The sequence below is a fragment of the Sciurus vulgaris genome (genome assembly GCF_902686455.1).
Source record: "Sciurus vulgaris genome assembly, chromosome: 14".
NCBI lineage: Eukaryota > Metazoa > Chordata > Mammalia > Rodentia > Sciuridae > Sciurus > Sciurus vulgaris.
Genome location: NC_136475.1, coordinates 56,492,620 through 56,518,666, shown reverse-complemented (window position 1 = coordinate 56,518,666; position 26,047 = coordinate 56,492,620). Strand labels below are relative to the sequence as shown.

General features: G+C 36.2%; 1 protein-coding gene across 30 annotated transcripts in view; it reads right to left on the bottom strand.

Annotated features, from left to right (window-relative positions):
- The window catches only part of NRXN1 (neurexin 1), a 1,087,847-nt gene that overhangs the window by 560,164 nt on the left and 501,636 nt on the right, over positions 1–26,047 (bottom strand). For all 30 annotated transcript variants that reach the window (XM_079110028.1, XM_079110037.1, XM_079110040.1 and 27 more), the window contains 3 exons: positions 12,643–12,765; positions 5,294–5,675; positions 3,516–3,706 (listed from right to left, as the gene is read on the bottom strand). In XM_079110028.1, coding sequence (XP_078966154.1) covers positions 3,516–3,706; positions 5,294–5,675; positions 12,643–12,765 — 696 coding nt within the window. The remainder of the gene's footprint in view (positions 1–3,515; positions 3,707–5,293; positions 5,676–12,642; positions 12,766–26,047) is intronic.

Here is a 26,047-nt window from a genome sequence, read left to right as displayed (position 1 = left end):
TGCATGGGATTCCTCTTCTCAGAGAAAGATCATTAGACTCCTGCCCATTTATGACCATCTCCATGGGAATCAAGGTAGGGAACAGAATACATGGCCCCTAGCTTTCAAATTTCTACACTAAAGTTCTATCTATAAAATAAAACAGCCACAGACAAAAGCTAGAATTACTGTGAAGGCTAAATGTGGAGTTTTAGATGTCTGAAAACAAAGAAATTTTCCTTCCCTGCACAAATGGAGGTCCCCTACCACCAACATACAGCATGGTTTGTGGCTTTATGCTGCCCTCTAGTGTCCTTTCTAGGTATAGTAACATGAGGAAAATGCTTGTAAAATTCCTAAATCTGCCAATAAACCTGATTTCAGTGGACAAAGGGTAAAGCAAAAGTAAAATTCTAAAATAAAAGCAAAATAAAGTGAGCTGGGAATGAAGCTCAGTGGTAGAGTGTTTTCCTAGCATATATGAGACCAGCAAAAAGTAGTAGAGTGTAAAAAGTGAAGCCAACATTTATATGAAAATGTAAAAGTGAATTAAATTTGTCCAACATCTTGCAATCATGACATCTAGATCAGTGATTGCTCCCTGAAACTACAGACAATCATTATCCCTCGAACATCCGTCCTGAACAATAACTGCTTCAGCTGGTCTGCAGTGGAATCTAAACATCTGTACTTCACGGGTACCGCCACAGGATTCTGAAAGTAGTTAAGGTGACTGGCCTCCCTTTGAGAAGAACCTAAAATAACAATGACTTTCAACTAGGTGCAGAATAAATCAGATAATTTTAGTTCTTTAAGGGTACACCTCATAGGGAAAACAAATATAAAATAAAACCATTGACCCAAATAAGAAAAATTTCATTTTTCCTGCATTTAGAGTGGCTCAATCCAACATGACTAGCCTGAAAGGAAAACAATACTGCCAGATTCATGGTAAAGAGCTCATGTAGAAGTTCTTATGTCCACAGAAGCCCCTCCCAAACTCCTGTGAACAAACAGGTGAGAAGAAGAAAGGATTCCTAGGTTTTTACTCATCCTTCAGATGTCTCTTGGGCATTACTTCTTCAAGAAGTCTTTCTGGTGCTCCCAGATGAGTTTCAATACCCTGAAATGGTTCCCCAGTCTCCAGCCCTTCTTGGTCCTATGTGATCCCTCAACATCAATCTGCTCTGAGGGACAGTAGCTCTTCATTATAGGACCCTGTCATCTTCTTCCCAACTCTACTCTTCACAATTAGCACAGGGTAAGAGCTCAGTAAGCACTCACTTCTGGCTAGTGCCTGTAAGCATCCATACCAAAGGGTGCTTATGGTGGAGATGGGCATTATACTCGGGACCACATTCTTCTCCCACCTGAAGCTGGTCCGTGACACACACAGCAAGAGGGTTTCTGGGGGTTATTGCTGCTATCATGCACACTAAATTTACAAGCCCAAATCTCAGCCTAATTTTAGGGGACTTCCTCTCATTTTTTGGTTTGGTCTGATAAATCTGTAAACATTTAGGAACTGCATAAAATTTAAGGGGATAATTATTAGTAAACAATCTAAATTGTTCATCTGGGAAATTCAACTTCAATTTAAGTTGTACTTTTTTTTTTTTTTTTTTTTTTTTTTTTTTTTTGGTACCAGGGATTGAATCCAGGGACGTTTAACCACCGAGCCACATTCCCAGCCCTTTTTCATATTTTATTAGAGTCAGGGTCTCACTGAGATGCTCAAGGTCTCACTAAGTTGCTGAGGCTGGATTTGAACTCATGATCCTCCTGCCTCAGCCTCCAGAGTTGCTGGGATTACAGGTGTGCAACACTGCACCTAGCTAAGTTGTACTTTAAAAAAAAAAAAAAAAAAAAAGCAAAGGATTACTGAGAATTTAATATTTGACATCTTAATATTATATAATAATGTTGTCTATATACTTCATATTTTTATCATGGGGAAAGCCTTTCTTACATTCAAAATTATGAAACATTCCATGGTTCCAGAAAAATCATCTGTATAGGTTTCTAAGATTTATGATGGTACCCTACAACTATCCCTACCTGAAAGAATCCTATCTCAGTCTCCTGTTTTGCTCACTTTTATAAAATTACCACCTAAGTCCTCTGTGCCAAACAGGGTTACCCTCCCAAAAAGACAAAACTCACTCTGTTCCCCTCAGTCAGAGAGAAGAAAGAGAATGAGGTCTGACTGTTACACAGCGTTTTCTTTGAATTTCATGTTATTTTTTTTTTTAGCTAAGTATTAGATTTGTGGGCACCAACAGGATCTCTTTGAAGCTAACAAGAGGCCACTGTGGAAGAAGGGAGATGGCCATTACCACACATTTTATGTGCTGGGCAAATAAAAACTAAATATATTCTGCAATTACAGAAAGCGGAACACTTTTCTTTCATCTTTCCCCTTATTTAGAAAAAAGCATTTTTCTCTAGAAAGAGTGCTGTTGGGTTTCCTTTTTCCAGCTGACTGACTCCATGATTTGTTTACCTTTTGAGTCAAAGGGGAAAATCCCATCAATATAAATGAGCAGCTCTTTTCGAGTAATCTATGCCTGCAATGTTATCTCCGGGGCTCCAAAATGTATCCGGATGGAGCAGAAGACACAATCTAGAGAGTGTGGGCAGTTCTGGGTTTGCTGCTTTCTATCTACTACTTGTTTTATCCGTCAGCAAGACGGTCGACCTCAGATTCCCCATATTCAGAAGAACATGCCAATGATACCTTCCCCAACGCCTGTGGTAGTGTTAAATGAGATGGGATGTATGGATACTATTTTTAGCGAATCACAAAGTTTCATCCAAGTAGAAACTTTTGTTATTTCCTACTATTGACATAAGTTCTAAGCATTTCCGTTGCTCACCCAAGAAATTGAGTACTAATAAGGAAGGAAGACATTTGTTTGACTATCTTAACAGCTGGTGAAAGAAGCATTCCTGCAGGTATGCGTGAGTGTGTGTGTGTGGTTGTGGGGGTAAGGGGTTGGGGAGGGGATAGAATTCCCTATTGGAGACCTGGGATAATCTAGGCTCAGACTCTTGTTGGTCAGAGGGTCTAAAAGCATCTAGGAAACCTCACCAGGGAAAGAAAAGTAATAAGCTCTAGAAGAAACTTCTCACACATTAGGTTACCTTGACGCCAAATTAAACTGAAAACTGCTGGGACTGAAGAAACTTGCAAATGCAACTTCTCTTTGTGACATCAAGACTCAGTACATTTTTCTCACTCTTTAAATTTTAATCATGCATGCATTCTTAGGTGTTGCATTTTTTTGAGTTGCTATTAAAAATACATATGTTCTTCCACATTAAAGTAAGAACAGAGCCTTGTGTGTTGTATTATTAATTAAGTGCTGGAAATGAAATTCTGGTCAGCCTTTGCAGAAGCAGCACACACACACACACACACACACACACACACACACACACACAGAGGCACGTACACATCTATAAGCAAGGGATTTTCCACGTGCGTGGTGGCCATGGGGTGCAATGCTGGTGCGCCTGACTCAGCGCCTACTTACTCTTGAGGTCTAAATTCCTGGCTCCTGCGGTGATCTGTGTTGTGATTTTTGTGTCAATCTTTACGGTGTGGAGATTGCTGGTGTCCCTTGATATCATCACGTTGTGCCACTGATTGTCATTGAGTGGTTTATTTGAACTCCCTTTGATGAGGTTAGCACCATTTCCCAAATCAAACACGTAATGTAAGTACCTGGGGAGAAAATGAAAGAGGGGAAGGTGTCATCACTTTCTGATGGGACTGTGTGAATTAGATTAGATTTCAAAAAAGACCACTCTGGTTTTATGGTACATGAATTGCAGATGCGAAATACAAATTATGTAAGACATTCAGAAAGCTACTTCACAAATTTTAAGAAAAGTAAAGAAGGAAAGTATGCTGATTAAGGGCAGTAGAAAAGAATGGGGATAGAAAAAAGTGGTCATATATATATTACATATAAAATACATATTTTATATATGTACACATATATACATACACATATGTGTGCTGATACATATGCATACTTTTTTAGATATTCTTTGTAAGGTTGAGGAAATTTCCTCTATTAGTTCACTGGGTTTTAAAAAACATTTTCATTAGTGCATTATAGTTATACATAATAGTGAGGTTCATTTTGACATATTTATAAATGCATATAAAAAAGTTTGCCTGATTTCAGTCCCCAGTACTTCCTCTTTCCCTCCCCTCCTCCTTTCCCCTAATTCTCTTATTTTACTCTATTGGTCTTGATGGAGTCAAGTCAGGTGTTTATGGAGTGGGGGCTCTAGGGATCAAACTCAGCCTCATGCCTGCCAAGCAAGTACCCTATCTCTGAGCCACATTCCCAGCCCCAAGTCAGGTTTTGCAAATGGATATTTGGATCTTTTTCAGGTGGCTCCATCCTTGCTAGAAGTCCTGAGAATGTGAGGCTAATCAGCAGGGAAGAAACTACTCCATTTCAGCAGAAGGGAAGATCATTCACTGTGCTTTCCACATTCCCAAACTTCCCTCCACTCTCTGTTGACCACACTAAATGGTGGTTCTCAGTTTCCTGCACCAGCTTTCACTTTCCATCTAGAATACCTGTTTTTATATGGGAATTGAGGACTCATTCTTACATACCCAGGTCACACACATGTCTACTCCCTGCCTCATATGTTGAACCCCACTAGGGTTATATATTGGTGTACATGGCTCAGGATTGGTGGGAATCTGAGACATGTACAGGGTTGGCAAGAAAAACAAAACATATAGGCTGGCACATTATTGTAAACAGACAATAAATAAGCAATAAAAGTCACTGAATGGGTGAATAATAAATGTCTAAATCAATTAAAAGGCATCGATTTTTCATCCTACTTCCAAAGAAATTTTGTTAAAAAGCATTCTTTCTAAATTATTCAACACTGATATAAAATTAAACTTGAGCTAAATGGGATTTTGTGAAATTTAAGTAATCTGAATACTTGAATTAGCTATTTAATTTAGCAGAGACTGTCTTATAGTCTTGTAGAAATTCTTTTGCAGAATATGTTTTGCATAATGAAGAAATACACACTGGAAGTGTGATTTTCATAGAAGGCCTAACAGATCAGAACTTGATATTATCTGGATGTCATCTGTGGTGATGTCTATACAAAGGACTGTACTGAATACACTTTTACTTAAGGTACCTTATAAATGAGGTACCTGCTCCTGCTCAACACCTTATATGCCAGTACATTGTCTCGTGTAGTTTTTGAACTGGAGGTCCATTTGTCTGAAGTTTTATTTGTCATTGAGCTTACACACACTTACCCTTTAACTAATTCAACCACAATAAAGTCATTTCCATCCCCACTGTTGTATAGAATTAGCCCATCGAGGGATGTAGTCTTGAACTGGAAGAAAAGATGCATAGAAGTGTAGGCCTGCAGGGTAGCTAAGGCAACGTAGCTCGATTTGGTCTTGAAGGTGACAGGGTCTGCTATGATGTTCCTGAAGCCAAACCTGGCATTGAGCTCACAGTAATCAATGTCACCATTTTTACACAAGTCAATGTATGCCATTCCATTAAATGTCAGGCTCTGCAGGTGTCCAATGAAGTTGGAGGGGACAGAAGAAAGATACCGACGTTCTGTGATGATGCCAGTCTCAATGTTATGGAACTCCAGCCTTGTATGGTCACCTGCCATTTGACCTAAGATAAAAGATAACATGTTATTATCATTTTCAGTATTTGAAAGTTGATTTCAAATGTAGACTTCTGTAGCAATATTACATTTTAAAATATAAGAAACCTAAATTCTCCTTGATAGTTACATACAGTAAGTACTCACAGGTGATGTTACTGGCTAAGGCTGGCTTATGTAATAAAACATTCTTAGGTAAGGTTAGAATCTCTGTTCAAATTGTAGTCTTAACAAAAATCATCCTCAATAAAAATGTTCCTGAATTTTTAGGAAGTAAGGGAGAGAAAGAGAGAGAGAGATAAAGGAAGGTAGGAAGGAAGGAAAGAATGGAGGAAGAGAGGAAGAAGACAAGAGGGGAGATGACATGAGTAAGAGGAGAGGATAGATAAAGGTGAAAGGCAAGCAGGGAAGAAGGAATCAAGGGTGATGATTGTCCTAAATCATCCCATTAAAAATTGCTACATCATTGCTACATTCATGGTTAGATGATGTTTTTCTTTATATTCCTCCCAGAAAAATATAAGATTCCATATTTGTCTATACCTAATAGAAATAGTGAAGAGTTACTGACTCTTCTTCCAATAGTGAACCATAAAAAATACATAAGTTAAATATACTCTTTTCACTTTTCCTTTTCTGTGACAAATTATGCTGACAGTCTTTTTTGGGGAAGTGTTCTCCCAAACACTTCAGAAATCCTGTTGATCTCTGGAACAGTGCCATTTTCCTAGCATCATTTTGGGTTGGATAACCACACTGAGCACAATATACTAATTTAAAGCATAACCAAATTGAGAATACTATTAAATTTTGCTACATTACTACAAGGTACAATCTTTAAGCATCCTAGTGGGAAACTCAGCTGCAGATTTATTTAGTGATTCACTAGTCAATGCTGCCCCATCCCTTTTTATTCCATTAGACTTCTCAAATTCATCACAGCCAACTTAGTTCCATCTTTACCTTCAGAGTGTGTCTGCAGGACTGAAGTGACAAACAATGAAGTGAATGTATTTTCCGAATGATGCAGCACAACATAAATAAAAGGTACTGTTTACTAGTGGTTCATTCCCAGCATCGTGTTCTTGACTAATTACACTTTCTGCTGTAATTCAGAAAGGTCATTCAAATTGCAATCAAGTTCTTCCAGCCAGATTCCTGGCTAGCTTCCCTGCCCAATTTGGTATAATTGGAAAATTTACTGAGCTCACCCTGGCCTATCATTCACGATATTAATGAAAATATTAATTAGGGCCAATCTCAGAATCAGTCCTTGATAAAATGGGCTGAACCTTCTTCCCAGGTGTCTTGAAGCCTGAACGCCCACCTATGTGGGACCCCCAAACCAGTTTGATAGACTTCCATTTCTTTAATCAAAACAATAAACTATTAGATGGTATCTTAAGGAAATGACTATAAGGAGAAAATAAAAGATGCTATTTTGCTGTGTAAGAAGAACTGTTCACATAGTTAATTGACTTTGTTGATTATAAACTCATTGCTGTTCAAAAAAATTCCTGATTTGTACTTTGCCTAACTTTCAAAACTCTTCACCCATCCTTAATCCTTCCTGACTTCACTCCAGTCAACCTGGTCATGTTCTCTTTGGGGCCATTGGTTTATTCTGATTACCTCTCTACACACATCTTCATAAAGCAAAGGTGTCACAGTAAGTAATTACATCTTCTCTCCTGTCTGCATGCCTTCTGAGAGTCCATCTGATGCAAAATACTGTTATAATCCTTGTGATTCTTGCTCTCCAATGACATCATCTCTCCTCCTATAGTTCTTGTTCAATGACTTTGAAACTGCTCTGCAGGGTTCTCCCTCATTGGTAGCAAATAAAATCAAACTTTAATAATTTCCAAATATAAAGCTCCAGGGACACCAGAGGCATTGAATTAATAAGCAATGTAGAATGAATATGAAGAGAATATGAAAAAATCTCTTGGGCTTGGATATCCCTAGTGTTGATTTTTATCTTTTTTGCTACTTTAAAATCTGAGTGTTAACAGCACTCAGCCCCATCCTGTCACTGCTGTGCTCCTTCCTAAAGTCTCTATCAGTCCACAGTCAACAGTAAGAAAATATACAGAAAAAAACTTCTAATGCTTGAAACTAAATACCACCCTAAATTGTCAGCTTCTTGGCAGCTCTAAAATAGACAAGAACATTTTGTTTAGTAGGACTGAGAAGTTCAGTGACAAAAATAACACTTAATATCTGTTTTCCTTCCTCGCAGGAATAGAATATTTATGCAAAGCATAAATAATAAAAGGTAGTAAAACAGAGTTGAAGCAACAATGGTCCAGTCACAAGAAGAAAACATCATGGTCTAGGTTCTTATTTGTACTCAATAAGCATATATAACCACACAGACATTTATGGTAGATAAGCTTGTTCATGGGGGGAAATTAGCACCTAAGAAAATATAAACTAACAATTGTCTTTCTTCCTTTTTTTTCCCCCCCAACTGGGAATTGAACCCCAGGGTGCTTACCCACTGAGCCACATCCCCAGCCTTTTATATTTTTATTTTGAGAAAGGGTCTTACTAAATTGCCTAGGGCCTCCCTACATTGCTGAGGCCAGCTTTGAACTTGCAATTCTCCTGCCTCAGCCTCCTGAGTCTTTGGGATTATAGGCATGCACCACCATGCTTGGCTTGAACATTGCCTTTTAAAAAGTTATTTTCAGGGCTGGGAATATAGCTCAATTGTAGTGCTCTTGCCTAGAATGTGTGAAGTCCGAGGTCCTATCCTCCCTATTTAAAAAAAAAAATGTGAACTCATAATTTACTCCAGAGTTTAATCTTAATCAGTAATGCAAATGAGAAAAAGTAAAAAACTTTAAAGGAGGAATATTTTATGAAGAAAAATTTTTATGGTTCTAACCATTTAAAAATGCACCCTCATTTCCAGAGATTGAGTGGGCAAGAGAATTTAGAAGTGGTAAAATACCTCCAACCAAGCTGTCTGGGACACACCAGATTCACAATAACCTCCACTGAGAAAAAACTATGAGCTGGGTTTGGTGACCCACACCTGTCATCCCAGGTACTTGGGCATTTGAGTCAGGAAGACTGCAAACTAGAGGCCAGTCTCAGTAACTCAGTGAGAGACCCTGCCTCAACATTTGAAAAAAAATAAAAATATATAAAAGGTGTTCAACCTCCAGTACTGCAAAAAAAAAAAAAAAAAAAAAAAAAAAAAAAAAAAAAAAAAAAAAGATTGTTTCCTGAATGGTGTGTTTGTGTAGAAATCTCAATATCTAAGTCAAATATTTTCATCAAAACAGATAACAAGATCAATTAATTCAGGTTCACCCTTGCTCTGAATTAAATTTCTGGTATGGAACAAAATAGCCTCTAAGCCTTAAATCTACTTGTTAATTCACTTAAAGTCAGTGCATGTGCATTATATATGCCAGGTGCTATGCTAGGCAACGAGGAAATAGAAGGGAGAGGAACAGACTCGGCCCTGTTTTCATACAACCTACAGTCTCCTGGGGAAAGGTAGACAAAAAGAGGAGAGCACAGAATTAAATATATACTGAAACTCAGAAAATGCTATGAACCTGATGATTGAGGTGAGTCAGTAAAAGTGGAGGCGAAGCAGGTACCTGAGATCATATTTAAATAAGATTTGAAGCATTAAAAAGAGGAAGCCATGCTAAACACTGGAGAAGAGGAATGAAGAGGTGGATTCTAGGAAGAGGAGACAGCTGAGCAAAGCCTTTGGGAGGAGCCTGAACTAGAGGCCTGAGCCTGTGAGGTTAGTGGCTCCCAAGAGATAGAGAAGAGGTCCAGGAATCACTCTGTGTGTGTGTGTGTGTGTGTGTGTGTGTGTGTGCGTGTGTGTGTGTGTGTGTTTATGCCCTTTGTGGGTATAATTAATAGATTAGAGAGAAGTAATTGTAATGGAAAATGGACAAAATAAGATAATTTTGCAGATATAAGCTGCAGGATTTACTAATGATATGCAGGATGATAAGGAGGAAGGAAATGGTAATGTCTGACTTGCAGGCTTGAGTGACTGGATATATGGTGAACTCTATTTAGTGAGGACACATATTAGCCCTGACACAAACACATGATTCCAAAATTTTAAAGCAATGAGTTGAAAACCAAGGCCTCTCCATCCCATGTAGTTTGAACAGCCCTTTCCCATGTGAGATCCTCATTGGGCTTCTCTGCTGGTCACTCCTGACCTTGCCACCCTGGGTGAGGGGCAGACATTCCTAAGAACGGGCTGAGTATATTCTGCCCTGTGTTCAACAAATACTTAAGAGAATCACTAAGACTTAAAGATGTGGGAAAATGTAGGACCTCATATGAAGGGTTGCTAGTGCTTCCCTGCTTAAAACCTTTTTTTTTGTTCAGTTTGTATTATTTAATAAGAAATGCCCATTGCTTCAACAATTCAAATGGTCATTAGGGTGTTTGAAAAATGTCCTATTCTAAACTTAAGCCCCAATGGCAAGTTACCCTCACTACTTTTTGAAACTTTTTTTGTTTTACATAAATCAAGGTGACATTTTATTATCATGAATTGTCTTCTTCAAGAGATCTTTGACAAAAAAGAAGAAACGAAGGATGGAAGGAAGGAGGAAAGGAATTAAATTACTAACCAAAGTTACTGATAAACTCAGCATTTAAATATATATGTTGATTTGTGGGCAGGGAGAAATGGGAAGAAGAATCATGAATGAACGCTGAATTACTTTTAGTTCATTTATTGATTATAGTGATGTGGGCAAAGCAGTTCTGAAACTATTTCAGATGCATTATAAGACTAAGCAAATGAATAAATGAGATCCCTAGGAGTCAAGTTTCTTAACTTGGAAATATAGAACGTGAGAAATCAACAAATAATGCTGCAGGTGTGGAGGTACAATGTGAATTCATGTTTTCTAAAGTACGTGTACTTGAACATTGAAGCACACATGTAATTTAGATACTTGTGTGTGTATTTATATGTATGTGTAGGTGAATGTATATCCTGTCTCTGCTGATGAAAGGGTCAGGAAGCAGGTCCTAGCAGCGTTGAGCGCATTTTACTGCCCAGACGTTTTCCTGCCTAGGAAACTAAATGGCTAATTCCAGGAGGGGAGTATGGTAAATAAAAGTTGCGGCCGGAACCTCATGCCATGCCAGAAAGTAAGAAAGAACTAAAACAAATAAAAATGAAGTTTTAGTTCATCAAAAGATGGTAGAGATCAACTTGACAGGACTCACACTAGCGAAAAACTGGAAAATTTGAGCACCAAAATAATTAAGAGTAATTATAAATTGTTGGAAAAACATAGAATCTGGTGGTTCCACGCCAATAAAGAAGGGAAGAAAGAAGGAAGGAAGGAGGGAAGGAGGGAAAAGGAAAATAAAGAAAGAAAGGAGAGAGAGAAGGGAGGGCTGTAAACATGGAAGGGGTGCTGGATTTGAAAAAAAGCATTTTGTAACTACTGTGGTGAAGACTGAATTAGACAGAGATCTTTGATAAATGTAGAACCCTGGGAAATTTTTTGATAAAAGTACAAGACTATGGGTATGGTCTCATTATATGTCTCTTCACATACAGTTTATTAGCTGCAAGGGAGAAAACACAATAATTATACAGTGAAGAAATTGGACAACACAGAGACCACTAATCAAATTTAATTGCCACCCAAGGACAGGGACAGCATGTGCATCCCTGCATGTGTTCCAGATAGGATCCTGTGAGGTCACAACACTAACAATGTGGTATTTCATCCAGGAATGTTAAACCTGAATTTAATCAGGAAGAAACATCAGATAAGCACAAAATGAGTGACTTTACATTCATACAAGGTAGGAGAAGAATTACATACTTTAAAAATATCAATGTCATAAAAGACAAGCAGTGTTTATGAAAATGTAGATTAAAGAAGACCAAGGAGACAGGACAACTAACTGATTTTATGCTATATGCTTACTGTGATGTATGGGGAAATATTTATATAAACAACATTGAGTCAACTGACAAAACTGCAGTATGGATAATAGAAAAAATGAAATGCATTGCATCAACACAAAATTTTCTGAAGTTGGTTAACTTTTACTTGTTAGGTGAAGGGATTTCAGATTTTTACAAAACTCATGCTGAAGTATTTTGGGATGAAATGTCATTTTGTCATTGTTTATGTTCTTTTTCCTCAAAGGGTCAAGTTGCACATTGAGAGTTGACTGTTTGGATCAAGGGAATCCTGTGGGGATTTAACCTAGCAAAGACCTGTCCCCACTGCACAAGGACTATCATGTGCACTCAAGTAATTAATGTGGAGATGTGCTCTAGAGAAGGAGCTAATATTCCCGTGGGTCTTGTGCTTGGATTTACTTTCCAAGAAGATAAAAGTGTGCTGATTCCTCTTTCACTTGGCCTCCTGAGGTCTCCAGGGTGGACCCTAGTACGGCTCCCCTCAGTCAAGCTTCTATAACTTGGGGATTGAAGTTGACATCCTTAATATTATAATGTGATTGCCTGAGTTAAATGACCCAAAATGATATGTTATAGCCTAAAGTGAAAAGGCAGTTCACCTGGTAGGAGGCCTGTCTTATCCATCTATTTACTTAGAAGCTAAAAAGGCAGAACTTGCTTCTATACATCACCAAAATATACAAGAAACAAAGAAACTGAATAGAAATCAGCATCCAAGAGGCAAATTCAATATTTTATGAGGTACTAAGATATTTATCAAACCACAAGATTAAAATGTGCCATAATTTCTTCTTGAATTATCAAGGAACAAAGAACAAGACATCAAAAGTGCCGTTCATTTGGGAGGAAACACCTAACAGGCTGCTTATTAAAACAAATCGTTACTAGAAAATCTGGAGTTAAGAAAGGTCTGGATGCGTAAGTTTCATGTCATGCATCAATCTTGGTTTGAAACATCACATTCAGGAAATGAAAAAGTTCGAAGATTTAGAAGAAAAGGCAAAGGAGATGGAGGCATTTACCTGTCATGGCCTGTTGATCATCCACCGTTAACTTCAAACTTTTTCCTCGACGAACCACACGTACTGTGTGCCACTCATTATCATTGAGGTTATAGCCAGCAAAAAGGGTCTCGGGACCTTTGCCTGTAGAATATGCCAAACAGTCATTATGGACACTCAGAATCAGTCAAGCAAATGAACCTCACAGAGAGTGAGAGAAAGAGATAAAGAAAAGGGGGGAGTCAGGGAGAGGGAAGAGAAAGAAAGAAATGAAAGAGAGGAGGAAGACAAAGGAGAGAGAGAAGAGAGACTGGATGGACCAATTTTTCAAGTCCATTAGAGTCATAGCAAGCAAGGAAAATGACAAGTTAACAAACATTCAAATGTGACAATTTAAGAATCTTTAATCTTATGCATCAATCTAAGGCAAGTGAATTAACCTGTTGTCATAAATAGGCACAGTCAATATAGCATTGGGAGGCCTCCCAGTTCACACACACACTTTTTAAAGGATTTTTTGCAGTTATTACTTAATTGCTCACGGAGCAGTTACAGTCATGCGACTTGTGAGATACCTGATCACAGGACATTCATGGACCATTTTCAGCTGAATGGATAACTGGCTGATTAGACTGTGGCATGAAGGTTCCAGGGCCGGTGCTTGTGTGATGGCTGAACTTGGGCTCTTACATCATGTGCCTATCATAATCACCAAGTTCCTAGGTTCGTTAGCTTCCTAATTTATGGATGTTCTGTCTAAAAACTAAGTCTAAAAAACCTCCTTATAACCAAGTGATCCATATGCTGCAAATTTGTTTGGTGGAGGCCCTTCCATACATCTAGGTAAACATCCTGATGTACAGGAAGTGGATGAAACTAATAAATGCGACACAACCAGTAAAGGGCAAGGATTGAGTTGGAAGGAAAGTGAGTGGTGTTAGTCAACAGTGGAGGAAAGGGATTTACAGCTAATGGCCAAAAGAAAGAGGGCAAGCAGTGCAGCCAACAGACAAAGAAACTTCCAGCAAATCTATGAGAACCTATGCAAATAGGATTTAGATAGACTCAGGAAAGACACATTACTTTAGAATGGCATTTAGTGCAAATTACTGAGATGACAAAGTTGGGTTCTCTTCAACGTAAAAACAAAGCAGGAAAACGTTTTTCATATAAATGGGAATTTATGTTAGAAATAAGTAGTCCTAGTAATCCAAAATATGATTCATTTAGAAAAATAGAAAGTTAAATATACATAATTTGATGATGTATTACTCTGCCCTTTTTTAAAATACTGAAATTTGCTGGTACATTAAATTAATGAAGGACATAACATTGTTGAGTTTCATGATTCCACTGACTGAGGATCTGGTCTGGGGTTCATGATTTCTTTAACCATTTCTGCCAACAAAACCAACTATGTGTAAAGATCTTTGGAGGATATTAGAATGTAAAGATACAGATGAGGGAGGAGAAAGGAAAGAAGAAAGAAAAGAAAATGTCAGGGAAGCAAGAGGAAACCTTAGGAGTCCATTCACATGAGACCAATGTTTGCTTTTAGAACTGTGGGGTTCCTCCCTGCCCTTGATTTCTCTCTTATAGTGTTACTGATGACACGCATAAGTCCTGTCTTTCTTGGTTGATATGTTTCTTTTCTGGGACTTAAAATGAGCCAGGGATATTAGCTATATTTTGCAAAGTGAATTGCCTCAATTCTTTAAATAGTACCAACCATGATTAAGATTAGAATGGTCTCTTTTGTTTCTTTAGAGAATTTAAATTACACAACCAGATATGACATGAATAAAAACTCTTCTGGATAGAGCAGTTTTGAGAGATTGATCACCAAATAACAAGAAGAAGTCTGTTGGTTCAGCAACTGCAAAAATGCTGTGAGAACAAATGTTGAAAGCAAGTTCTGGGATCAGAGGAACTCTTTCTAGTTTCAATAGAGAAGAAAGAAATGTTAAATAACTCTGCAGCGGCTTAGCATCCTACTAGCAGCAAGGGTCATCCTTCGTTTTGATCTTTGAAAAGAGATTACATCATTTTAAAACTATTTTTATAGGGGAGATTTTTTTTTTTTCCTTAGAAATATGTGCTTTTAAAGCAGATTTACTCCTGTTCTTTTAATTTTAAAGATATGAATTTTCAAGGAAAAGACGAACAAGGGTGATATCATCATTATACCCCATTCTGGGCTTGATCTCAGTAAAATCATAATGCTTAATCTATGAAACAACTATTTCCATAACAACAGGCACAAAATCCAATTAAAAATAACCCTTTGGTTCATAAAAATCTCTGTGGGCCAACTTCAAGCTTTTTTCTTGCATTATTAAAAATGTGAACAGATTGATTTTGGAAGAAAAGGTTTTTTAAAATGCACTTATTAGTCCCAGTTCAAAACAGTGTTACTCATGTAACACGAAGTGCATTGGAAAGCACACTGCACTGGGAGTTAAGAAATGTGGTTGCTGGTTCTCAAGCTCCTACTTACAAAGAAGTTAGGGGCTAGTGAGTGTTTATTATATACTAGGCACTTTATCTGTTACCTTATCTCATCTTTACATTATCATCAATTTGCAGATGTGGAATTGAAGGCTTAGAAAACTAAAATAATTTGTCTCAAGGTCACACAGCTAAAAAATATTAAGACTGTCATTCCAGGTTTGACCTTCTCAAAGTCTGTATCTTTCTCCTGCATTGTTCTCCTGCCAGCTATGAGACCCCTTGCTTAGCAACTTGACCTCTCAGTTTCCCCATATCTAACTGAAGGAGGTGGGAAAGATGTCTTTGGGATCTCTTTCAGTCTGCCCTACAGAATGGTCACACTTAGGAAACCCTACACACACTCTGTATAAGGCCTGCCAAAAGAAAATCTTTAAATAAGACAATGCTCTACCTAGGGATGCTGAAATAGCTGCTACTGAAGGCAAGTATAGAAAAAGGAGTCATCTATTTAGGGCCAGTCTGTACTCATAATTACTAATTTTCTAAAACAGTTTCTAGTCATCTCAATATTCATTAAGTGACGAGATAGTGTATCTGATCTCTATAGTTCCTTTAGAATTGTACAATACATGGAATTGTTAAAGAAAGACATGGTATAATTTCTGACATTTTTGAGTTGGAGGATGTTCATTCTCTTGCCAAAATGTCAATGGCAAAGTTATAGTCATTCAAGCTGTTAATGGTCTAAATTCCTTTGGGAATGTCCTTTTCCTTTGGGGATATCAAAATATCTCATTTATGCTTACATCTCCCACAAATAACACATGCTATGGACTGAATGTTTGTGCCCTGCCCTCTGACATTCATATGTTGAATTTCTAACTCTGGATGTGGTGATGTTAGGAGGAGGAGCCCTTGGGAGGGATTTAGGTTTAGAGGAGGTCATAAAGGCAGATCCCCATGATGGGATGGGTGCCCTTAAGAAAATAGGAAATGAAGATAAGGGAGAAAGCAGCTGTCAGTGGCCAGGAAGAAAGACCTCACTAAGAACTGAATCTGCCAGGCCTGATCTTGAACTTCACACCTTCCAGAATTATGACAAAAAAACAATGTGTGCTCTGTAAGCCACCCAGTCTGGTATTTTATTAAAACAGCCTGAGTAGATTAAGACACTGAGCAACATTTTAAAGACTTTTAAGAAAGTTCAAAGCAGTTTCTTAAAGACATCATTCTTTTTGTCCTATCAAAAGTTATGACATATGCAATTTTATACTTGATTCTTACTGTAACCTACCACTTAAGCCATAGATGTATTCTTTTTATATATATATTTTTTCAATTGAGGAAGAGATTTAGAGAGGTTAAATGAATTATTTCAAATATCCAAGGCCATAAGGAATAGAGTTAAGCCTGAGATTTTGAGATCATTAAAATGTCCTTCCTGTAGAAAATAATTCTGCAGGTAGGAGAAGAGAGGAACACTGAGGGGGAGCACCCACAGCTAGTCATCACCAGACTGGGCAGCATTCAGCTTACAGGCTACTGCTAATTTAAAGAATTCCAGAGTTAGAAGGGGCATGAGAGACAAAGAAGTTCACTGAACTATCTACGACACATAATATGTGGCCCAAGGAGATCAGATGACATCTCTAGGGTCACAACTATATAACTTAAGAGTTCATGTCTCTGGATTACCAGTTTAACTAATTTAAAAAAAAAAAAAAATCTGCCTCTTATATTATGCTGATCTACAATGAACTTCCCTAAATCTGAGTCAATGATTTGGTTATTGACTGCTATTTGTCCTGCATCAAAGGTGAAAACTCAACAAAAATAAATTCAGCTTAGTAAGAACGTCCATTCTTTTCAACAGAGCTTAATTTAAACTATGAAATAACTATTTCCTGGTCAGGGATATTCATTTGGTTTACTCATAATTTTTTAGCTAATAACTTATTAGTAACACATGGAAATAGCATTTCAGTTTTCCTTAATTCAGTTCAAGGTGATTGTCCTTTCACAACTTACCGATCCATGAATTGTAGGTGTCTCTGAGATTTATTCCTAAAAAGTATTAACCTCAACTTGAGGTATAGAATAGACAAAGGAATGTGGGTGGGGGTGGGGAAGGGGGATTTCTTTTCATCTTTATTTGCATATCAACATGAATCGTAGGTCTTTTAAAAGCATAGTCTCTGAAGACAGAAAATGGCATGGTACAGTTTGTAGTTTTTCACTATGGGAGGGGATGGTCAAGAAAACTAGATTTTGTCCCTATTTGCTCTCAATTAATTCTGTCACCTGGAACAAATAATTTTTCCTCCCTATTCCTACTTTTATACAAGGATGATGGATAAGAGCCTAGAAGAAATACTTTCCTATGACTAACTTTAATATTCTGTCATTTCTAGAAGAACTGGATAGCCCTGAACTATTTCCCCACACTGGGGTACATGAAAAAGGGCAATTTTATAAGGAGATTCTCCAAGTGTATGGTAGTTTTATTATCATCATCATCAGTAGTAATTTCACCTTTATTTTTTTTTTTATTTTTTTTTTTGGCATGGGTAGGCAAAGCCAGATAGAACCTCACAATTATTTTTCTACACTAGAATTACCACACTCAGATGAATCCATAAAGAAAATATTGGCATGTGCTAAAAATGTGTTCCTTATTTTATATAGTCAAATTTTCACCATGCTTTTATCATCCTGATCTCCTTCCCAAAATAGAGCACAATCAATCAATAAATGATAGGTCAGCGGCAAAAAGTACTCTGTCCTATGTACTGGAGTACCCTCCTTCTATATGGACAAGTTTCTAGAAGACTAAATAACAGATAAAATGCTTATGTGGTGAAATAAGTGATATTTAAGAATATTTTCTTTTAGTCATGGTAAATTATTCTCTCCTTGTCAAAGAATCAGGTCACAGAAGAGCAGTGTGGAAACTCTGAGCCAGCATTTCCTCTGAAAGCTTGCCTTCCTCAGGACAAGAATGGTTGTGCTCTATGAAAATTCAGGAGCTTAACGGGGGCAGTGGTTTTATCATTACTTTTAAATCCAAGGAATGGCTGATCATAAAAACCATACAAAAAAGGAGTTGCTCTGCTGTTAAAGAAATGGGCCAACTTTCCCCTTGAGACACCACCCACCTGGAAACCCTGGACTCTACAGAGCCCTGTTTGTAAATCACTGAACTCATTTCTCCACTCAGAAAAAAGGATCTGGATCAGAAAACTCCAGCAAAGGTTTTTTAAGAAGTCATTTACAAATTACCCTTTACTTTAAAAAATATATTTGATTTACAAAAAGGATTTTGCAGCTGATACCTAAAAACTATTTTTCTAGAACATCAGTTTTTACGTATATCAAGGTGCACAGGTATTCAAAGCCATCACTCTTTTTATTATCAGTCCTCTAGCATCACTGTCTACACTCCCTTGATGACAAAGTCCAAATTCTTAGACCCTGAGCTGAAGATGTGGTAGTCTTCTTTCCTCTAACACCATAGGAATTGTGCAATGCATTGATTTCCCTTATTTTCTATCCATTAGGGAACCAAAATTTAGGATTTGTACTAAATCTTTCTACAATTCAATACTTTCCTTTTTCTTTTCTTTTTTTTTTTTTTTTTTTTTTTTTTTTTCCGTGAAATTTGTATATTGGCCTTCCTTCCCAATTAATTATTTGTACTCTTTTGGGGAATCACTTTAAATTCAATTTGAAAGTTTTGGGAACAAAAATCAATACGTGAAATCATTTAAGGAAGAAAAGAACAACTTTCCAGAGATGTATGGGTAACTAATTCACCTTTTCCATATTTCAGATAGCTCCATGAGAGGTGAGTTGATGTGGCTCAGTCTTTCTGTTTACTGAAAGGGCAAGAGGAACACCTGGACCCTGATTTATCTGGGACCTGATTAACATTCATCACTTAATTGTCTTGCTAAAATCAGAGAGCATTCTTTGATCTCTGTACCTTTCCCTATTTCTTTCTACTTATAAATATACAACAATACTGCTCTAAATACATTTTAAACAGCGATTAAAACAGGGGTGTTTTGTGCATAACCTATTACATTTGGTTCATATGTAGATTCTCACATATTTCAAGGGACAGCAGCATGCAGAGTAAAAAAGGTCTGAGCTTGGGTAAGAGTCATACCAACCTAGATTTAAAAGCAGGTTGCCTAGACTTAGGAAAGTTAGCTTCTTCAAGTTTCCCTTCCATCTTCCATAAATTTAGAATAATACCTGTCCTCCTTCAGGGGCTTTTTTGCAGAGAATCCAAGAAATAAGGAATCTGATGTATTAGTTATGTGCCTGGCACTTTGTGCAATTTTAATAAATATTAGTTTACTTTACCGTCTTTATATGAAAATAAGGTAAAGAAAAGTATATGGGTTGTACAAACCACCAAAGAATCTACCACCCAAAAATGTTTGTTGAAGATACTATATACTATATACAAAAGTATATACTGAAAGGAATACACACAATTTTTATTTGAGCAATATACTACATACTGTATTCTGGAAATCAGGCCATCCAAAGTCGTTTTTTGGAAAAATTGCCATCTTAGCATGAGAATTCACAGTATTTGCTTTGGGCTATTTAGTTCCAAAAACATTCACCATTGATGTGAAAATAAAAATACATTTGCAAATGAACCTGATATTCATCAATAAAGACTTTTTTAGTCTTGTTGGAGTAAAACAAGATGCTCGTGATAATTCTGCATCAGTTTTTATAGAAAATCCTTTGTGCAAATGTTCTACGAACTACTTAGTCCAGTTTGTGAATGTGTGAGTGGGAAGTGGTGAAAATAGAGAAAATAAACAAAGGAACCTCACAAGTAATGCAGGCAGAAACCTCTAGGAGATAATATTTACAGCTGCTTTTAGAGCTGAACAATGGGTGTAGCTGAGTAGAATTTTTGGAAACTCATACCGGCTATATTTGAATTTTTGAGACATTTAGACGTGTGTGCAAAAGATAGAAATTCATTCTCTCTCTCTACATACCCTTTAGGTAGCTATCTCCCTCTAGTGGTATATTTTAAAGATGCTAACCCATTTCTATCAGGCTTGCAGTCTCTTCAACATCAAATGTAAGTAATTTCTCTCTTATAGCACTACCAAGTTATTTCAAGGGTTAATTGAGCACGATGATTCTGATAGGTGTTTCTGCAAAACCATGATCTAACAAATTGCACAGATAACAGGCAGGTAGAAATTCATATAATTTGCCTTCTAGAAATGATCCACCTACTCTCTCCAATTTATTAATAATAGGTTATGTCTTATTGCAACCATCTGTTCTAAAGATTGGCATCAATATGAAAGTGGATCCTTAAGCTTCCATAACTCTGATATAAATTATGAAAAATACTAGTATCACCTTACACATATAAATTGGTTCTATATTTATGCATGACTACTCATTTTTTAGAACATTAAACTGCCTACAACATCCAGTAATTAAAGAAAGAAGATGCAACCCCATCACATCTTAGAATTTTGAAATTTTAAAATTGAATGTCCCATATTGTGTCTGTGGTTTATCCTATTTAGTTACTCCTATTTATTCTGGATTACTTGGTACCCATATTCTATCAATTTAGTTTAAAACTTATTGTGTCAAACACTGATATGAACATTGGGAATGGCTCAAATTAGAGTCTGAAGGAACGTATATCCTAATAAACCAGGAGTCAAAACTCTTATTTCTGTAAAGGACCAGAGAGAAAATACACTTGGCTTTGCAGGCCTTGTGGTTATTTTTGCAGTTACTCAAATTTTCTCATATAGTGTTAAAACAGTCATAGAACATCTGTCAATAAATATGTGTGACTGTTTAAAAATAAAACTTTATTTGAATAAATGACAGCATGTGGGCTGTCATTTTCAGGTTCCTAAATGACACACAGAAATAAACAGACAATTCAAAATTTCCTTTCCCATAACATTTTACATTGAATATTAAATGAATAATAATAGAAAAATAGTTAAAGGCTTAAGAGTCAGAAAATCCAAGATTTAGATTCATCATTATCATTAACTCTACATAACCAGAATTATGCTAGTTAGTCTAACTTTTATTACTCTAGGTCTTAGTTGTCTGATCAGTAAAAATATAAATAAAACTGAAAGCAATTTTAAAAGCATTGAGAACACAAAAATCAATTGTAAGTTCCCTCCACTGCTAAATCTAGAATGCGTTAGTCTCCTATTCTTTTTTGCAAATTTAGAAGCATTCATTAAAAGCTTGTTGTTTGTGCCTGTGTGTGCTTGTGCATGTGAGAGACAGACAGTAAGAGAGAGCGGGTAAAACTAGGTCTTTATATTCACTTTCCCAGGCACTAACAAGTTTCATTTGGCAGTTGACTTATCCTGTGGTGGGAGGCAGGACCTTGTGGGAAGCTGGAAACAAGCCCTGTCATGGTGACATAATAGGAAGAAAGAGAAGCCCTGGAAACAGAAGCAAGAGCTACCACTGCTTGATGACTGAGTCACGGTTCTTGGCAGAGGCACTTCCTATTCGTAAATGACAGGAGGAGGTACTCCTCAGATTGTAATTATGATGCCTTAGCCTGCCATTTGACTTTGTTGTTAGTTTCTTGTTTTAAAATAATTACTTTAAAATATCCTAATGTTAAAAAAGAATTAAATGACAGAAACTCCTCATTAAAGGTTTCTATTTCATCTGTTTTGATTTTTAGATTTTGGGATGGAAGTAAAATCTTTTTGTTTCTATGTATGTGTCAGCTGGAAAATTTGATTTTCCATTAAAATTGCACATTAAAATTAGACATGTAAATCACATTTCCAGATTCTTCTTTTGCCTTTCCCTTTCATTACTACAGATACCACAAGCTACATCATCTGTTGGCACGTTGAAATCATGGGGCCCAGATTCCCAAAAGAAAGAACCTCAAAATAGTGACAACTGAGTATTAAACCACTAGCAGGCTCTTCTAAGCAATGGGTTTGGGGTCTTTGCACAGTTTCACACTCTTGAAGCCAGTTCTGAAGCATCCTTTAGTAAATTCTATATTTGGGAATGTGCAAACAAAATTTATAATTTATCCACATAAAAGCACAGTGGAGTCACTTTCCCCTTAGTAGTTGCATTTAATGACACTAGTGACATTCTCTGGGGTACCAGAGAAGCTGTCCTCTGCCTGCCTTCCTGGCCAGGCCTGGTGCCAGTCACCCACTGGGCTTGGTAACAGACCTATCATCCCAGGAACCAGAATATGAAAGACTGCTGAGCCATGTAACTCCTCCCTCTTCCCCATTTTACTCAAGCTCTTCTTGGTTTAACCAAGAATATATCCCTGAGAACAATTTGGAATGTCCTTCTACGAAGATAATTGCCTTTCCTTTGCAAAGAGACATTTATAAAGACCTAAAGATAGATACATTTCTTTGTACTAAAAATACCAGAAAAAACCATCCAGACTTATACAGTAAGTTGAGGGAATAACAAAGCCACACATTTAGCTTGGACATGTCTGCTTTACAAAAATGAACACTAACTACAGAAGAAAAGCATTGTTCGAGCTTTAAAGAATTCTCTGGAGAAGTTTGTCACAAGCTAATTACATTGTATTAATTTCGATTGGTTTATTATATAACTCCCTCTCAGGTTTTTTTGTTTTCTTTACTTTCTAAAATGTGCATATCTTGGTGTGCAAGTGTTCTGATGGGTCTGTATCCTACTTCCACAGGATGTTAGCTGTGTGACCCTGAGCAAACTACTTACATTTTGTGTGTTTCAGTATTATTACATGTAAGATAAGCTAATGATACAAAGAATTTCACAATATAAATGGATTGAATGCGAATTAATCAGTAAAAATCACACCTGGTATATGGTAATCTCCCAACTATAATAACGATAACTACCATTATTAATATATTGTTCTCTCAGTGAGCCCAAAATGTTAGAGAAAATATGCTGTATCTCCTATCTCAGTGCCTTGAGCATGATAACCATTCACTAAGTACTCGTTGAATGGGGTTGTTTAGATTTTGAGGTTTTTAATAGGTGAAATATCTCGATTTAAAATTAAGTAGTTGATCAACATTTAGTGCCTTCATTCATGATGAATGATCAATAAATAGAGATCACTGTCCCCTTATTCTGATATTTATAAGCCTGGGATCTGATAATTCTTACAGTTAGGAAACATGGGCAACTCGCTTAGTTGTTTGAATAATTATTACCACAGCATTTTTGTTCAGTTGTCTTGAAAATAACTTAATAATACAAATAGCCAAAGAAAGCGAACTGACCTGAGGCCAGCAGTCAGTAACTTCATGTGCAAAGTAATTAGTTGGCTTAGGAACTGGGAAACCCAAGGCTCAATGAGAATTTAATTAGGAGAAAACACAGATCATGTGTGTAAAAAGACCTGGCCTTGGAGAGTTGTTGGAACTGCCCTCTGGAAACTCATCTGTCATTTTCTTAAATTATAACTTTATTTAAGTATATAGAGAATAAATTTCTGCATTTTAGATGTCTCATCTCTGTTCCATTTCTGGCTATCAGAGCCATAGACAAATGAAGAAACTAGGTTTAAATGATCCTCTAAGAAACTTTTGGTGTCTGTAGATTTGACATTGATTGTACCCATTTATGACAAACCAAGATAAATATCTCTGACATAAATACATTTCAATGTGAAAAACAAACATTTTAAGAACTACAATTTACCTTTCAAGAATACAGTTATATTTACAACACAGTAAAAATGGACACAGATTAAATAAATATATTGCAAGAATGTTTTAATAATAGCTATCTCTAAATCTAATCTAGCTCAACTGGCAAGTTTTGAAAGAAGCATAATATAATAAATCTAACTTAATGAAAATAATATTTGGACTGTGATTTTATTTTAAGGAAAAAAGTTCATTTCCAAGAAATGCTTATCACATAATAGGATAGCTAACTGGTATAAATTTAACTATTAAAGAGTTAATGTGCTTTTTAAAATAATCATTATAAACAGAAAATGTATTCAGTATCACTCTAGTATGAAAAAAGGGTTGTATTGATTTATATTAATACTTATTTAAATGTGACTTGAACAATACCTACACAATGCCAAAATGAATGAAAAAAATTAAAAAGCATATACATACTAAGCATCTGAATATTTACAAATATTTAAACTGATATTCCATAAGATTATTTAATGAGTCCTTGTCTATATATATATATATATATATATATATATATATATATAATGGTCATACAATTTATTTGCATGGGAAGGTGAAGAAAATGTACATTTTTGCATAATACAAGGATAATGATTTCACTTGTGTTTTACTTTCCTTATCTTATTAATATAAGTTGAGGATCTCTAAGTACAAGACTGAATTCACAAAATTTAGCACACCCTTAATTTTTTGGAATATTCAAGTATAAGCTTTTTCAAAATTGAGGAGCATAGTAGAAATATATCAATCTATGTTCCTGTCTTTGTTTTTAATTTTCTCTTCTTTACTTTATACTGGGCAGTTATAATTACACTTAAAAATCTACTTCTCAATATATTTGGTAAACTGTATAGAACTATTTGTTTAAACAAAACACATTTTAAGGAATATTTTGTCTGGAGAGTTGTTTTCTTCTTCAATGAAGGCTCCAGTGAAGGCTATAGACATATAGTCCATATAATATACTCATATCCCTCATGTAAGACTTAGAATGATAATATAAAAATTTCCCCAAGCAATGATATGATTTACTAAAACCTGCTTTATTTGAATTTTAATAGTATCATAACAGGTTGTGATAAAAAAATTTAAAAAATCGCCATTGCTTATTTACTATTCTGAATTTCAGTCATGAACTTGATTGCTATGATTCCATTTTGCCATTTATTTTAGTAATGGAAAATACTGAATTACTTCTTTGTCTTGGATCAAAATCTTCCGAAATGAATGGCTCACCTTTCGGTCCAGGAAGTACTCTAAAAAGGTGGAGGCCCAATTAGAGCAGTGATGGTTATAAATTAAATCATAAGCAGAGTTAACCTGGTTTATCTGAGGAGAGAGCTTGTGGAGTCCCCTTAGAGCTGGTCAGCCAAGTGCGAGTTCCTGGACGATCTTCCTATGGTAAGGTGAGGGTAGGCTTTCCCTTAGGGGGTTATGGTCAATGAGGATAACTTACACCAACATATCAAGGAACATCTTGTCATGTATGACTCTTCCAATCTGGTTGATACCTCAAGATCTTGATCACAGAGGATGCTAGTCAGTTTTCACTCGAAAACACTGAGAACACTGTTGAATCATGATAGTACTTTTGTACATGTTTTCTCCTTACTATATCTTTTTTCAACTGTCTCAGTGACCTAGAATTATTTATATTGCTCTGACTTAAAATGTGAGGTAACTAACAGATTTTCAAATATGTATATTATATTCAAATAGAGGATGTAATGTTTATAATATGTTGCTGAAAGAACATGATACAAAAACATTTGTACACTATGACTTTATATTTTCCAGTTGACTTACTGAATTTTCAGGGAAAGTAGTTGAATTTATGAACACAGTGTGCAGCAAAACATTTCCAAAATCTCACTTTTTTTTTTTCTGTGTTGTGGATTATACCCAGAACACATGCTAATCAAGTGTTCTGCCACTGAGCTACATACATCCTTAGCCCATTTTTTTAAGGCTGCTTCTAGCCTTTTGAAATGAGGTTTTGTGTTTTGTTCATATTATTGTAATCATTATTGTAGTCTTACTCTTTACTGGTCTGCTTATTTCAACACTATTAGGTAAATAGGCCTGTATTCTAAGAGAATGTTCATATAATTTTATTAAATGATTTCTTTTTCATGTTTTCAACTGGGAATTTTTATAATTTATGAAACATTTACAACAGCAATTTTTAGTCATCTCATTATAGAATGTAAATTTTATAATGTTTGAGTTTTAAGTTTCAT